The 16,561-nt window shown below is 43.7% G+C and overlaps 1 protein-coding gene across 2 annotated transcripts in view; it reads right to left on the minus strand.

The window, feature by feature from the left end:
• The window catches only part of Ubxn8 (UBX domain protein 8), a 30,841-nt gene extending 21,074 nt beyond the window's left edge, over positions 1 to 9,767 (minus strand). The window contains exons 1-3 of one of the 2 annotated variants that reach the window (XM_042700998.1): positions 9,614 to 9,764; positions 6,581 to 6,703; positions 4,792 to 4,880 (exon numbers count right to left, since the gene is read on the minus strand). In XM_042700998.1, coding sequence (XP_042556932.1) covers positions 4,792 to 4,880; positions 6,581 to 6,703; positions 9,614 to 9,701 — 300 coding nt within the window. In that variant the 5' untranslated portion in view covers positions 9,702 to 9,764. Of the gene's footprint in view, positions 1 to 4,791; positions 4,881 to 6,580; positions 6,704 to 9,613 lie in introns of both variants that reach the window. The other variant, XM_042701000.1, reaches the window with a different exon arrangement.
• Between the last annotated feature and the right edge of the window lie 6,794 nt (positions 9,768 to 16,561).

Genomic DNA, 16,561 nt, shown 5'->3' on the forward strand with positions numbered 1-16,561 from the left:
AGTGGCTCACACCTGTAATCCTAGCTACTTGGGAGATGAGATCAGGAAAATTGCAGTTCAAGGCCAGCCTGGCCAAAAATGTTCATGAGGGCTGGGAATGTGGCTTAGTGGTAGAGTGCTTGCCTAGCATGCATGAAGCCCTAGGTTGAATCCCTCAGTACCACATAAACAGAAAAAGCCAGAAGTGGTGCTATGGCTAAGTGGTAGAGTGCTAGCCTTGAGGAAAAAAGAGCTCAGGGACAGTGCCCAGACCCTGAGTTCAAGCCCCAGGACTGGCAAAAAAAAAAAATGTTCATGAGACCCCTGAGCTAAGCACAGTGGCATGCTTATCATTCAACCTATGTGGAAAGCTAAGATTGAGAGAATTATGGTTCCAGGCTAGTTTAGGCAGAAAAGTCCACAAGACTCCATCTCAATGGAAATTATCTGGGTATGGTAGAACCTGTCTGTCATCCCAGCTATGACAGGAAGAAGTGTCATAGGAGTACTGCAGTTCAGGCCCAAATCCAGGCAGAAATGAGACATTATCTCAAAAAAAAAAAAAAAGTATGAAGCTGGGAATATGGCTTAGTGATAGAATGCTTGCCTAGCATGCATGAAGCCCTGAGTTCAACTCCTCAGTACCACATAAACAGAAAAAGCTGGCTATATCTCAGGTGGTAAAGTGTTAGCCTTGAGGAAAAGAAGCTCAAGGACAGTGCCCAAGCCCTGAGTTCAAGCCCCAGGACTGGTGAAAAAAGAAGAAAGGGGAGGGAGAAGGAGGGGAAAGGAAGGAAGGAAGGAAGGAAGGAAACAACAACAATATAGAAAGGAGGATACTGAGCCAGGCGCCGGTGGCTCACACCTGTAATCCTAGCTACTCAGGAGGCTGAGATCTGAGGATCAAGGTTCAAAGCCAAGTCTGTGCAGGAAAGTCCTTGAGACTCTTATCTCCAATAATCCACTCAGAAAACCAGAAGTGGTGCTGTGGCTCAAGTGGTAGAGCAGCTAGTCTTGAGCTGAAGAGCTGAGGGAAAGCGCCCACGCCCAGAGATCAAGCCCCATGACCAAAAAAAAAAAAAAAGTAAAGGAGGATACTCTTACAGGAGGAACCCCAAGGCATACCTCTTCAGAATATTTAACAAATTCCAGGAAATGGCATAGTTTTATTGTTGCTGGTGATAGTGTTTGTTTTTGCTTTGGGGTTTCTTTTTTTTGTCTTTTTGGGGTGGGGCAAAGAAGGGTTATAGAAAGGGAGGAAGGAAATGTAATCATGGTACTCAGTATATACTATGTGGAAAATGAACTACGTAACTTGTGGGCAGGGATGGGAGGGGGAAACTAGCGGAAAGGAAAGGAAAGGGTGACATTGCCGCAAAATGAAATGTACTCATTACCTGACTTATGAAATAGTAACGCCTTTGTACAACAGCTTAACAATAAAAAGCCAGGCTCTCAATGTTGTTTTGATTTGCATTTCTTTTATGGCTAGGGATGTTGAACATTTCTTCATGTGTCTATTGGCCATCCTTCTTTCTTCTTCAGAGAAGTTTCTCTTTAAGTCTTTCGCCCACTTATTTATTGGGCAGTTGTTTCTTTGAGGATTTGTTGTTGGGGGGTTTAATTTTTTGAGTTCCAAGTATATTTTAGATATGAGACCCTTGTCCGTTGTATGGCTAGTAAAGATCTTCTCCCAATCCGTGGGCTTTCTATTGATCTTGCTAGCTATGTCATTTACCCTGCAGAAGCTCTGCAACTTTATGCAATCCCATTTGTCCAACCTTTCTTTGATTTGTTGTGTTTCCGGGTCTCTATTCAGAAAATTTCGGCCTGAGCCAAGGAGACCCAGGGTTTCTCCTATTCCATCCTGTAATGTTTTCAGAGTGTCTGCTTTGACTTCGAGGTCTTTGATCCATTTGGAGTTGATTCTGGTGCAGGGTGATATATAAGGATCTAGCTTAAGTTTTCTACATGTAGTTAACCAATTTTGCCAGCACCATTTACTGAAGAGGTTGTCTTTCTTCCATTCTATTGTTTTAGCTCCCTTATCGAAGATTAGATGGCTATAGGTCTGTGGGTTCATTTCTGGGTTTTCAATTCTATTCCATTGGTCCTGAGGTCTGTTCTTATGCCAATACCAAGCTGTTTTGATTACTATGGCTTTATAGTAGAGTTTGAAGTTTGGTATTGATATTCCTCCAGCAGTGTTCTTTCCATTCAGGAGTGTTTTTGCTATTCGGGGTCTTTTATTGTTCCATATGAATTTTTGGATTGCCTCTTCTATTTCCTTGAAGAATGAGGTTGGAATTTTGATAGGTATTGCATTGAATTTGTAGATAGCCTTGGGAAGTATTGCCATTTTCACGATGTTAATCTTTCCAATCCAGGAGCATGGGAGGTTTTGCCATTTTTTAAGTTCTGTGTTGATTTCCTTTTTCAAGATTTTAAAGTTTTCATCATAGAGGTCCTTCACTTCTTTAGTTAAGTTAATTCCTAGGTATTTTATTTTTTGTGGGGCTATTACAAATGGAGTTGCTTTCCTAATTTCAGCCACACTTTTCTCATTGTTGGCATACAGAAAAGCTTATCACCTCACTCCAGTTAGAACGGCAAAAATCAAGAACTCTAACAACAACAGATGCTGGAGGGGATGTGGACAGAAAGGAACCTTACTTCATTGTTGGTGGGAATGTAAACTTGTTCAACCACTTTGGAAAGCAGTATGGAGGTTCCTCAAAAGACTCCACATAGAGCTCCCCTATGACCCAGCAATCCCACTTTTGGGCATTTACCCAAATGTTCACAAACAAGACCACACTAAAGCTACCAGCACAACTATGTTTATTGCAGCATTATTTACCATAGCTAAGATATGGAACCAACCCAGATGCCCCTCAGTAGATGAATGGATCAAGAAAATGTGGTATATATACACAATGGAATTCTATGCCTCCATCAGAAAGAATGACATTGCCCCATTTGTTAGGAAATGGAAAAACTTGGAAAAAATTATATTAAGTGAAGTAAGCCAGGCCCAAAGAAACGTAGGTCCCATGGTTTCCCTTATTTGTAATATCTAGTATATGTATGAGTCAAGCGGAAAAGGTCAGATAATGTGATGTCAGGAAAATGAACCCTTAGATGTGTATTTTAATGTTTTTTTCTTTCATGCATGTGTTTCTAACACATTTATAAGATTATATATTTGTTGCTTTGTATGTCCCTCCCCCACAGTATAACCCTTGCTTTCACTATATTTGATGTCAGTATAACTTGTGGAGGAGATGGGGAAAAACCAGTTGTTTAAGGATACAGGTGGACCTGTTGCAACAATGAGAAGTACAAGTTGTCATGTCCAAAACGAACTTTACAACGTTGGTGCGGGGGGGGGGGGGGGGGGGGTGGGGCTGGGGGGGGGGGAAGGAGAAGGATTGGAATTAGTGGGGGAAGGGGGAGACTGGGAAGGGATGTGAAGGCTGAGATGTAAGGATCAATATTTGTGAGACTTTTATCTCCAATTACTCACTAAAAAGCCAGATATGGAGCTATGGCTCAAGTAGTAGAGTGCTAGCCTTGAGCAAAAAAGCTCAGGGACAGCACTCAGGCCCTGAGTTCAAGCCCAGGATTGGCATAAAATAATATAAAATAAATAAGTAAATATATGTATATATTTACTTACACACACACACATACACACCAGCATATGAACGAGCTGGAGGCTAGGCTTAGCAGTAGAACACATCCCTAATAATTGTGAAGCTCTGAGTTCAAACCCCAGCAATACTCCACTCACACCAAAAAAAAAAAAAAAAGAAAAACCTTACTAGGAACTAGAATACAGGAGTCGGGATCTAGCTCAATGGAAAACCACTAGCCTAGAAAGTACAAGGCTCTGAGTTTGGTCTTTAGCTTTAAGAAAAAAAAAAAAAAAAAAGCTCAAAAAACAAAAACAAGTAAAAACAGGGTGTGCAGAACATAATCCCTGGAGTTAAAGGTCTGAGCAGTTTATTTAAGACATGCTTTCTCAGGCTGGGAAGGTGGCTCAGTGGTAGAGTGCTTGCCTTGCATGCATGAGGCCCTATGTTCGATTCCTCAGCACCCCATAAGCAGAAAAAGCAAGAAGTAGCGCTGTGGCTCAAGTGGTAGAGCGCTAGCCTTGAGCTGAAGAGCTGAGGGAGAGCGCCCAGGCCCAGAGTTCAGGCCCACGACCAGAGGGCCCCCCCCCAAAAAAATGCTTTTCTCGTGTTACTGGGTCCTACAGCAAGAACTTACTTGGAAAAGTATTGATTATACAGAACCGTAATGGTAACAAAGTATATTGAAGAGCAAAAAGCCAGGAACACATGAAAGGAGAGAGGAAGTATAGGCAAATGCAATTATTATATTCATTGTACAATGAGTAAAAATTGAACCTGGTAACTTGAGGGTGGGGATAGGGGAGATTTGACATTAATCAAGATGCATTGTACTTATAACTTGACTTCTGGAATTAAAATCCCTTTGTACAACTACTTAATAAAACTATTTTTTAGCCAGGCGCCAGTGGCTCATGCCTGTAATCCTAGCTACTCTATAATCCTAGCTACTCATGAGACTGAAATCTGAGGATTGCGGTTCAAAGCCAACATAGGCAGGAAAGTCCATGAAACTGTTATCTCCAATTAACACCAGAAACCTGGAAATGATGCTGTGGCTTGAGCTGAAGAGGTAAGGGACAGCGCCCAGGCCCAGAGTTCAAGCCCCACAACTGACAAAAAAAAAGTATGTGTGTCTGTGTGTGTCTGTGTGTATGTATGCACGTGCGCGCTTTACCTTTTCACCCTGTGCCTCTTGTTGCCTTTTTCTTACAAGTCTTTGTCTTTGTTTTAGTTCATTCTCTTCTTCCTCCTTCTTCTCATCTTCTAAGAATTGAACACATTTTTAAAAAAAGCTTCTAATTACCAAGTATCAGAAAAACAGGGACATTTTCTCTTAAAACAGTCTGTAGAGTTGAACAGTTTGGAAGTCAAACACCTTTAAAAAACCAGATTATAGGCAGGCACCAGCGGCTCACACCTGTAATTTTAGCTACTCAGAAAGCAGAGATCTGAGGATCATGGTTCAAAGCCAGCCTGGCAAAGAAAGTCCTTGAGACTCTTATCGCCAATTAATCAGAAAAAGCTGGAAGTAGCACTGTGGCTCAAGCAATAGAGTGCTAGTCTTGAGCAAAGGGATTCCAGGGACCGTGCCCAGGACCAGCGCGTGCGCACACACACATACAAGCATGCACGTGCACACGCGCGCGCACTTGCACACACACACACACACACACACACACACACACACACACACAGTAAGGTACAGCACACCTAGGCCCTGAGTTCAAACCCCAGTACTGGCACAAGTAAATAAGCAGTTAGGTGACACAGATGTACAATTTATTTATTTATTTTATAAATTTATTTATTTATTTATTTTGGGGTTCGGTGGTGGGGCCTGAACTCTGGCCCTGGGCGCTGTCCCTTAGCTCTTCAGCTCAATGTTAGCACTCTACCACTTGAGCCACAGTGCCACTTCCGGTTATTTTCATTTTGCTTATGTGGTACTGAAGAATCGAACCCAGGGCTTCAGGCATGCAAAGCAAGCGCTCTACCACTGAGCCACTTTCCCAGCCCCAGATGTACAATTTAAAATTAGGGAATCTACAATGTAACAACTTAGAATGATAACTCCAAAACTACATACAAGATAGGCTGGGAAAGTGGTTCAGTGATAGAATTCTTGCCTAGCATGCGTGAGACCCTGGGTTCCATTCTTTTTTTTTTTTTGTCAGTCCTGGGTGCTGAACTCTGGGCCTGGGCGCTGTCCCTCAGCTCTTCAGCTCAAGGCTAGCACTCTACCACTTAAGCCACAGCACCACTTCCAGCGTTTTTCTGCTTATGTATAGGTCCTGAGGAATCAAACCTAGGGCCTCATGCATGTGAGGCAAGCACTCTACCACTGAGCCAACTTCCCAGCCCCCTGGGTTTGATTCTTTAGCACCGCATAAAAACAGAAAAAGCCGAAGTGGTGTTGTGGCTCAAGTGGTAGGGTGCTAGCCTTGAGCTGAAGAGCTGAGGGACAATGCCCAGGCCCAGAGTTCAAGCCCCATGACCAACAACAACAGCAACAAAAAAGTACATACAAGAGAAACCTTTGCACTCCTCTTCCCTCCACCAGGAACACTGTCTATGAATCCTGGTTCTTTCCCATAATGAGGTCTCAGCTCAGAAAGCCATTCCCCTTCTCCCTGCCTCTTACCCCAAAACTCCTTCCCCCTGGTTACATCTGCCCAATTTATGACTTTCACAGAATCAGTCAGCAGGTGTGTGATGCAGCACATGGTGAGTGCTCAGTAAATATTTCTTAGAAAAACAAAAAAAGTACATACAAGAAAAATATGCTGTTTCTATAAATGTATAGTCCATTCAAAATAATCATGACTGAAGTTGCGCTGACTACTCCCTCTTGAAATTACACGTCACAAGTCAATGGTAAAACAGTTCTTAAAATGCAAAATTGCTGGTTAAAAAACAAAATGAAATTTGAAGAGCTGAAAGAGTAGCATAAATAATGAACTTACCTCTCAGATAAACTTGGGAAGATTTAAATGAATTAAGCAATGAGGTCGTCACAGAAATAATTAAAGTTAGAAGTGCAAGCAGTAAGAAAATCCGGCCACACAGCAAAATGAGATCTTTAATTCCTTAGAAAGGAAAAAATAAAATAAAATTTAAAACATATTTCTCAAAGGGAGAAAAAAATGACTTTTTTTTTTTTTTGTAGGCCCTGAGTTCAAGCCCCACAACTGACAAAAAAAAATAGAAGAGTCTCAGGCCTTTTCTACCAGGGCTGGCTTTGAACTGTGAACTTCAGATCTCAGCCTGCTGAGTAGGATTACAGGCATGAGACACCACACCCAACTAAAAAGAACTTGTTTTGCTACTGGTAGTAACTAGTAATAGATTATTTAAATTATAAAGCATGGAAAACAAGCTATACAACAGTCTATGATCCTTTTAACATTGTTTTGTTTTGCTTTATTTTGTTTTACAGGGTTGGGGATGGAAACTAGAATGTCGTGCACAGAGCTTATACTACAGAACTACATTTCCAGCTGTGAGTTCTAAAACTTGTATTATGGTTTTTGTCAAATATTGTGCTTTAGGCCCTAAAATTCATTATGTTTGTTGTTACCAGAAAAAGTTTCAGAAAACAATTCTAGAATAAGCATTTTCTCAGCCAGGTGCTGGTGGCTTATTCCTACAGTCCTAGCTATTTAGGAAGCTGAGCCCTAGAGGATGAAGGTTAAAGCTAACCTGACAAAAAAGTTCCACAGACTTCAAAATAACCAGCAAAAAGCAGGGCTGGAAACATGGCTCGTGGCAGAATGGCAGCCCAAAAAGCTCCAATCTGGGTACAAACCCCAAAACCAATAACAATCACAAAAATCTTCCCCTTTAAGTGTGTGGATAATTGTAGTAACTATGTTACAAAATATCTTATCAATAATGCTTAAGTTCTGGATTTCTTTCTCCCCACAGACAAAGAAAGACTAACCTACATAACTAGAAATCAAGTTGTGAGAATGTATCTGTCAAATTCTAGCTCTATTTAAAAGTCATTCCCAATGAAATAACAATTCTCATTTTTTTTTAGTCAGTACTGAGATAAAATCTATGCCTTCAGCATGCTAAGTAGACCTCATCACAGAGTTATACTCCATCAAATTCCAAATTAAATGATTATTTACGTTTTTGTAGAAAAGAAACAATTTTTTGTAGAAGAGAAACAATTCAATCTTTACTCTGACACACTATTTAAAGAACCCAGGTAAACAACTATTTCAAGAAAATAAAAATATGTTTAAAAAATAATCATCATCATAAAAAATAAAGAATCCAGGTAAAGGTTCCATCAGCCTTGAGTGAAAAAACCCAAGGGAGAACATGAGGCCCTGAATTCAAGCCCTAGTACCAGAACCCATAAACAAACCCACCACCAAAGATCGAGAGGAAGTCTTCATTTAGATAACGCAAAATTCACGTGAGGAGAACAAAAACAAAAACAACAAAGAAAACTCAAGCCAGGGCCGGTGAATCTAGCCTGTAATTCTAGCTACTCAGGAGGCTGGGATCTGAGGATCTGAGGATTGTAGTTCAAAGCCAGCCCGGGCAGGAAAGTCTGTGAAACTCTTAATTCCAATAAACCACCAGAAAACCAATGTGGTATTCTGGTTCAAGTGGTAGAGCACTAGCCTTGAGCTGAAGAGCTCAGGGACAGCACCCAGGCCCAGAGTTCAAGCCCCATGACCCACAAAACAAAAACCTCAAAAGTGGCTCATTCCTATAATCCTGGCTACTCAGGAAACTGAGCTCTGAGATCATGGTTCAAATTCAGGCTGGGCAGTAAAGTCTCTGAAACTCACTCCAATTAACCACCAGAAAATTGGAAGTGGTGCTGTGGCACGAAGTAGTAGAGTACCACTTTTTATTTTTATTTTTTTATTTCCCAATCCTTTTTTTTCTTTGAGATTGATTACATAAATTTCGCAAAATTCATAGTATTGTGGGATTGTGATACTTAAGTCTCACACACACATTTTAACCTTCACTAGGTGCATTGCCATTATCATGATCTAAAAGCTTATAGTCTCTACAAACTTTGACAGTACAGCTATTTTTTCCAGATCAGCTGATATGTACATTTCTTTCCTTTTGCTTAGTGTAAACTGTTCCCCCTTTTTCATTCCCTCTCTCCCATCGCTGCCCTAGAGTTGCTTGGTTCACTTTCATCAATGTCCAGTGCAGCTGATAGCTCTGGGATTTTTTTTTTGGGGGGGGGACGTTGTTGGGGTTGTGGGGCCTGGGCACTGTCCCTCAGCTCTTCAGCTGAAGGCTAGTGCTCCACCACTTGAGCGTAAGCCCGGCTTCCGGCTTTTTCTGCTTATGTGATGCAGAGGAATTGAACCCAGGGCCTCATGCATGCAAAGCAAGCGCTCTACCACTGAGCCACCTTCCCAGCCCCATGGCTTGAGCTTTTTCTTTTATTTTGTCGGTCGTAGGGCTTGGATTCTGGGCCTGGGCGCTGTCCCTCAGCTCTTCATCTCAAGGCCAGAGCTCTACCACTTGAGCCACAGCGCCACTCCCGGTTTTCTGGTGGTTTATTGGAGATTAAGGACTTTCCTGCATGGGCTGGCTTTGAACCTTGATCCTGAGATCTCAGCCTCCTGAGTAGCTGGGATTGCAGGCGTGAGCCACGGGTGACCGGCTTTAGCTGTTTGTTTTTAATCCTAGATTATTAACTTCAGGGTCTGGCCCTTTTGATGTTTGTATAAAATACATAATTTCTCCAGTCTCATCTATGTGTCCTGCCTCATCATGACGAGAAAGCACAGTAATTGGCGACGGTGAGGGGCCTTCCCGCCTTCCGTGCTCAGCAGAACCCTCAGCCGGATCCCAGGATACCGTTAGGCTCCAACTGCGGCGCGAGCGCGATGCAGTCTGGGAATTGTAGTCCGCACCGCACCGCGGCGCCGTGACGGGAAGGAGGTAGTTCTACACAACACACGTGAGAGCATAGCTGTGAGCACCAAGGGGGAGCAGTCAACGCTTACCTAGTCCCGGGATCCCACGCCTGAGCTCCAGACACAAGAGAGGGACAGCAGAGAGCAGGAAAATGCCAACGACCGCACGAGAAGCCATGACGGCAGAAGTCCCGCGTCTGGCCAAAGGGCCCGCCCCTTCCGGTTACGCGCTTCCGGGAGTGGGAAAAGCGTGCTGGGAGTCGAGCTTTGAGTGTGGCCGCTGAGCTTCTGGGCTAAGCCGCCCTGTCTGTGAACTCGTTCTGCCCCAGAAGGAATCCAAGTCACCTCCCTCAGCCACAAGACACCGGGACTGCTGGGGACTGTGGGAGCAGTGCTTCCTGGAGGAGAGGCGGGCCTAGGAACTGGTGGGATGAGAAAGGTGTGAGTGAACTGAACTGAAAGTCAGAGTCCGTGCAAGCTGTGAGAAGGCAGCCGGGACCCTTGACCCGGTGCAGCTGAGGCTGACAGCTCTTAGAACGTTCTAGGCACCTCCTTATCTCCCTCCCTTTTATCGACACTAGAAGCAGGGCCTGCCTTCCTGCGCCCCACACCCTAAGACCAGAATCAGTGGTGATGGTAGTGATAATGACTTCATCTCGGTTTCACCGTCCGGTGATGTCGTTGCCCTGCCGCGCCCTCACCTCTGGGCTTCTCCCAACCTGCAGCTCAGTTCAGCTAGGGCAGTCCCCGCCAACAACCAAAGTTCATACTTCGAAGTACCTGATGGGAATCCGCTTGACTCAGTTTCCTAACGGTACCCCTTTCTCAGCCAGGCTCTGGTGGCTCACAGGCCTGTAATCCTAGCTATTCAGGAGACTGAGATCTGAGAAGCACAGTTCAGAGCTGAAGGACTGACTCCCGAGTTATTCCCCCAGGTCAAGCAAAACACCAGGTACGTGCTCACTGCTTGTCAGTTGACGGGTCACTCAGACCTTAGATTAGCTGAGAACCCCTCACCCCAGGCCAAGCATACCATTCTGAGTCTGGCCAAGGACACCACCCTTAGCCCCCAAGAGACCATAGCCTATTTTTTTTTAGTTTCTGCTTCCGTGTTAAGACCCATATAAGCCTGACCCCAAATCCAGTCCCTCTGACAAACTCCATACCCTCAGGAAGGTCTGTGCCCCTGGCTGGCAATAAACAGTCCTAGCCTGTTGAAGATGGAATCCAGTCTATTCCTTTTCCATTCTCCCCCATTTTCCTAGGGTGGGAAAGCTGTAAGCATCTTCTCTCTAAATAACGACTATAAAGCAGGAAAGGGAAGTGTGGCTCTACTGGTAGAACCACAGCCTTGAGCAGGAAAAAGCTAAAGGAGCTATACCCTGGCCCTGAGTTCAAGTCCCAGCATCAAGAGAGAAAGGTTTTCTCACCAATTCAGCTATCCTTGACCCTTCTGTTAGGTTGAAGAGACATTTATGTTCCACAGCTTGGCTGGTATTGTAGATTGCATGGAGGTTCAGAGTATGTGCATTCTTCTTTGTTTTCTGGTCTTCAAGGAACTCAGTGGGAAAGAAACCCTTGTAAGGAGATAATACAATGCCTGGGTCCTGTGTTAGGGGTAGCTACAAGAACAATGCTCTAGCAGCTTGGAGAAAGTGTTCCTGAGGAAATCATGGCTAGAGTGTGCTGTAAGGTTAGGAATTGGGCAGAAGGATTGAAGAGGAATAATGCAGTTTGGGAAACTGAAGAGGAGATACCAATGGTTAAAACATTGCTGCAGTTTAAAGCTTGAAAAAAAGTATGTAGAGATAAGTTGGAACTAGAGCTACAGATGACTTCTGTACCTATAGACTAGGAATTTTATCATCACAAGTACAAAATTTGAGAGCATAATCTCCTGGTGTCCTTTGTTTTCAGTTTAATCTATTGATAACACTAGTGAATCTCTGGACTATAAAATGGAAGTTTCCAGTTACTGCAGCTATGCAGTATTTGGCATTTGCCAAATATGTTGACTGTAAACTCTTTTTACTACAATTACCAACTCCCTACTATCACACAAAAGATCACCAGAATAACCTACTCAACTAAGTAAAGCTGTTTCTTACTGCATACAAAGAGACTGGTACAACTGAAACCCCTGTGTATAGTATCCTTACTATAAAAATGTATTTTTTTTGTGGGGGGGAGGGGGTCCGATCATGGGGCCTGAACTCTGGGCCTGGGCACTATCCCTCAGCTCTTCAGCTCAAGGCTAGCACTCTACCACTTGAGCCACAGCGCCACTCCTGGCTTTTTTCTTTTTGCTTATGTGGTGCTGAGGAATCGAACCCAGGGCCTCACACATGCAAGGCAAGTGCTCTACCACTGAGCCACCTTCCCAGCCCCTATATTTTTTTTTTGGGGGGTCCGGTCATGGGCCTGAACTCTGGGCCTGGGCGCTGTCCCTCAGCTCTTCAGCTCAAGGCTAGCACTCTAGCCACAGCGCCACTTCTGGCTTTTTTTCTTTTTGCTTATGTGGTGCTGAGGAATCCAACCCAGGACCTCATGCATGCAAGGCAAGCACTCTACCACTGAGCCACATTCCCAGCCCCTACTATAAAAATATTTAAAAAAGAGAGTAGTACTTTGGTATAATCGTACTACAATATCAGAGGAGGGTAAAGGGTTGTTTTTTATGTGGTTCTGTAGTCTAGGTTCAATTTTTTTAGGATGGTCTTTTCATTATGAGGATCTCATTGGTATTGGACATAGTTCATAGTATAATAGTTTGGAACTAGTGTCCCAATATGGTGAGTCTGATTTGCCTGTTCCCCACCCATTCATGTAATGCTGGGGATTGAACCCAGGATTTGCAAATGCTAAACTTGTGTTCTATCACTGAATTATATCCCTAGCCCTGACTATTTTTCATAGAGGATTTGCCCAATGAGTGCTCAATTTACCCTCTTACCATCTGAAAAGGAAGCCCTGTAGCCAACTGAGCAAACTGTTAGTCAGAAGAATGGATGTTCAGGCTATTTGTAAGAATCACAATGAAGGTAGGCCCCAATTTACAACCTGTCTTAGAGGCAAAATATTTCCTGGAATCATCAGTAAAACTATGTTGATTGATGTAGGGTCTTCATTATTAATGGTGCTAATTAAGCTATAGGCTACAGATAGCTCACAATTAAGTCATAAAAAAGTCACATGGGGATTTTTCTGCCCAGGCCAGCATTTTTTTTTTGGTGGGTCATGGGGCCTGAACTCTGGGCCTGGGTGCTGCCCCTCAGCTCTTCAGCTGTAGACCAGCGCACTACCGCTTGAGCCTCAGCCTCACTTCCAGCTTTTTCTGCTTTTGTGGTGCTGAGGAATCGAACCTAGGGCCTCATGCATGCAAGGCAAGCACTCTACCACTGAGCCACCTTCCCAGGCCCCCAGGCCAGCTTTGAACCACGATTGTCAGATCTCAGGCTCCTGAGTAGCTAGGATTACAGGCTATAGGTGCCTAGCTACTAACATTCTTTTCTTTTCTTTTTTTTTTTTTGGGTCCAGTCGTGGAGCCTGAACTCTGGGCCTGGGCACTGTCCCTCAGCTCTTCAGCTCAAGGCTAGCACTCTACCACTTGAGTCACAGCGCCACTTCCAGGTTTTTTCTTTTTGCTTATGTGGTGCTGAAGAATCGAACCCAGGGCCTCACGCATGCAAGGTGAGCGCTCTACCACTGAGCCAACTTCCCAGCCCCCATTCTTTTCTCTTTTTTTTTGTCAGTTGTGGGTCTGAACTCTGGGCCTGGGCACTGTCCCTCAGCTCTTCAGCTCAAGACTAGCACTCTACCACCTGAGCTACAGTGCCACTTTTGGTTTTTTCTGCTTATATGGTGCTGAGGAATCAAACCCAGGGCCTCATGCATGTGAGGCAAGCACTCTACCACTGAGCCACCTTCCCAGCCCTGGCTACTAACATTCTTAAAACACATTTTTCTAATTTAACATGTGCTACAAAAGAATGTAATGGGGGTTAATATGATCAAAATATATACATGTATAAAAGTGTCCTGATGAAACCCATTAAAGTGTGCCAAAAGAACCACAGATTATTCAGTCTGATTTTTTTTTAATTTATTTTTATTTTTTTATTTATTTTTGTAAGTGATATGGCTGGAACTCAGTGCCTAGGCACTATCCCTGAGCTCTTCCATTCAAGGCTAGCACTCTACCACTTTAGGGCACGATACTACTTCCAGTTTTCAAATGGTTGATTGGAGATAAGAGTTTCATGGAGGCTGGAAATATGACTTAATGGTACAGTGCTTGCCTAGCATGCATGAAGCCCTGGGTTTGATTCCTCAGTACCACATACATAGATAAGGTCAGAAGTGACTCAAGTGATAGAATGCTAGCCTTGAGCAAAAAAGAAGCTCAGGGACAGTGCCTAGGCCCTGAGTTCAAGCCCCAGGACTGGCCAAAAAAAAAAAAAAAGTTTCACAGACTTTCCTGCCCCAACTGGCATCAAACTGTGACCCTCAGATCTCAGCCTCCTTATTAGCTAGGATTACAGCACCCAGCTCAGTCTATTTTTAATGTATAAAAAAAGGTAGATTGCTGGGAGTCAGTGGCTCAGGCCAGTAATCCTAGCTACTCAGGAGACTGAGATCGGAGGATTGCAGCTCAAACCATCCTGATCAGGAAAGTCTGTGAGACTCTTTTTTTTTGTTGTTGTTGGTCATGGGGCTTGAACTCTGGGCTTGGGCACCGTCCTTGTGCTCTTCAGCTCAAGGCTTGAGCCACAACGCCACTTCTGGTTTTCTAGTGCTTTATTGGAGATAAGAGTCTCACGGAGTTTCCTGCTCAGGCTGACTTTGAATGTGATCCTCAGATCTCAGCCTCCTGAGTAGCTAGGAATACAGGCATGAGCCACTGGCACCCGGCCTCTGTGAGACTCTTAATCCCCAATAAACCATCAGAAAACTGGAAGTGTCACTGTGGCTCAAGTGATAGAGTGCTAGCCTTGAGCTGAAGAGCTGAGGGACAGCACATAGGCCCAGAGTTTAAGCCCTATGACTGACAAAAAAAAAAAAAAAATTATTTGATTGGGAGCAGTTGGTCACACATGTAATTCCACATACTTGGTAGGCAGAGTTCTATGGAGGCAGAGATTGGAAGATTTGAAGTTCAAGACCAACCTGTACAAAAAGCATGACCTCATCTCAGTGAATACTAGGTGTAATGGTATATGTTTGTCATCCCACCTACACAGGAAACATAAATAGGGGAATCTCAATCCACACTGCCTAGCAAGTATGAGGCCCCAAATTAAATGACCTGTACTTCCACACATCCCTCACAAAAGTGAAACTTTGGGAACAAAGGCTATTCTGCCCCTGTAAATGGTTTTGTTTGTTTTGTTAGTGGTGGGGCTTGAACTCAGGGCCTGGACACCATCCCTGAGCTTCTTTTGCTCAAGGCTAGCATTCTACCACTTGAACCACAGAGCTACTTCTGACTTTTTCTGTTTATGTGGTACTGAGGAATGGAACCGAGGGCTTCATGCATGCTAAGCAAGCCACTGAGCCACATTCCTAGCCCCAGCTTGGCTTTTCAAGAACTATGATTCTCTAGTTCTTAGGCTCCCAAGTACATGGAATTACAGGTATGAGGCACTGGTACCCAGCTTTCACTTTTTAAGGAAAGATAACAAAAGTGATAGCCAGGTGCCAATGGCTCACACTTGCAGTTCTAGCTACTCAGGAGGTTGAAACCTGAAGATCTTGGTTGAAAATCAGCCCAAGCAGGACAGTCTTATCTCCAATTAACCATTAAAAAAGCCAGAAGTGGAGCTGTGACTCAGTTAGTATATTACTAACCTTGAGGGAAAAAAGCAATAGAAAAAGTGCTAGCTTGGTGTGGTGGCTCATACCATAATCAACAGGCAGACCCAGGTAAAAGTTGATGAAATCACATCTCACCTAGTAAAAAGCTGAGTGCAGTGGTATGTACCTGTCATTCCAGATGTGTGGGAAGCATGAATAGAGATCCAGCGTTGCCTAGATGCCTAGACACAAAATGAGTACCTATTCACAAGATTAATCCCTATTTTAAAAATACTGAAAGCAAAATGAGCTAGAAGTGTGGCTTAGGTAATGAGGGTACCTGCCTGGCAAGTACGAAGCCCTCAGTTTTAAAACAAGTCGGGCTGGGATGTAGCTCAGTGGCAAAGTGCTTGCCTAGCTAGTGCAATGTCCTGGGTTTGATCCCCAGTACCAAAAAAGAAAAGACAAAAAAAAATTTTTTTAAGCCAAACAACAAATAAACAACCTTATTAGGGCATGGAATGTGGCTTAGTGGTAGAGTGTTTGCCTAGCATGCATGATGAAGTCCTGAGTTCGATTCCTTATTACCACATACACAAAAAGCCAGAAGTGGTGCTGTGGCTCAAGTGGTAGAGTGCTAGCCTTGAGCAAAAGAAAGCCCAAGGTCAGTCCCAGGCCCTGAATTCAAGCCCAGGACTGATGGAAAAAAAAAACAAAAAACAAAGTCCTGGGTGCTGGTAGCTCATGTATATAATCCTAACTAATCAGAAAGCTGAGATTTGAGGAGTGAAGTTTATAGCCAAACCCGGCAGGAACATCTCCAATTAACCCCAAAAAAGCTGGAAGTGGAGCTGTGGCTCAAGTGGTAGAGCTATACATGAGCACAAAAGCTCAGGGCCAATGCATAGGCCTGTAGTTCAAACCCCAGGACCAGCACCAAGACAAACAAAAAAGTTCTAGAAATGAAACCAATGGAAAAAGAGACTGACACGTGCTAACAAGGAAAAATGATTATTATAGCGTGGTGAAATCACGGCTGTTTTTTCCTCATTTTTCCAAATAATATGTAAGTAAAAATTTTACATATTAGAATGTTGTGTACATAAGTAATTAATTTTTTTATTTTTGTCAGTCATGGGCCCTGAACTCTGGGCCTGGGCGCTGTCCCTCAGCTCTTCAGCTCAAGGCGAGCACTCTACCACTTGAGCCACAGCGCCACTTTTGGTTTTTCTGGTGGTTAATTGG

The sequence above is a fragment of the Dipodomys spectabilis genome, unplaced genomic scaffold, assembly GCF_019054845.1.
Source record: "Dipodomys spectabilis isolate Male_0828 unplaced genomic scaffold, ASM1905484v1 ptg000009l, whole genome shotgun sequence".
NCBI classification, from domain to species: domain Eukaryota; kingdom Metazoa; phylum Chordata; class Mammalia; order Rodentia; family Heteromyidae; genus Dipodomys; species Dipodomys spectabilis.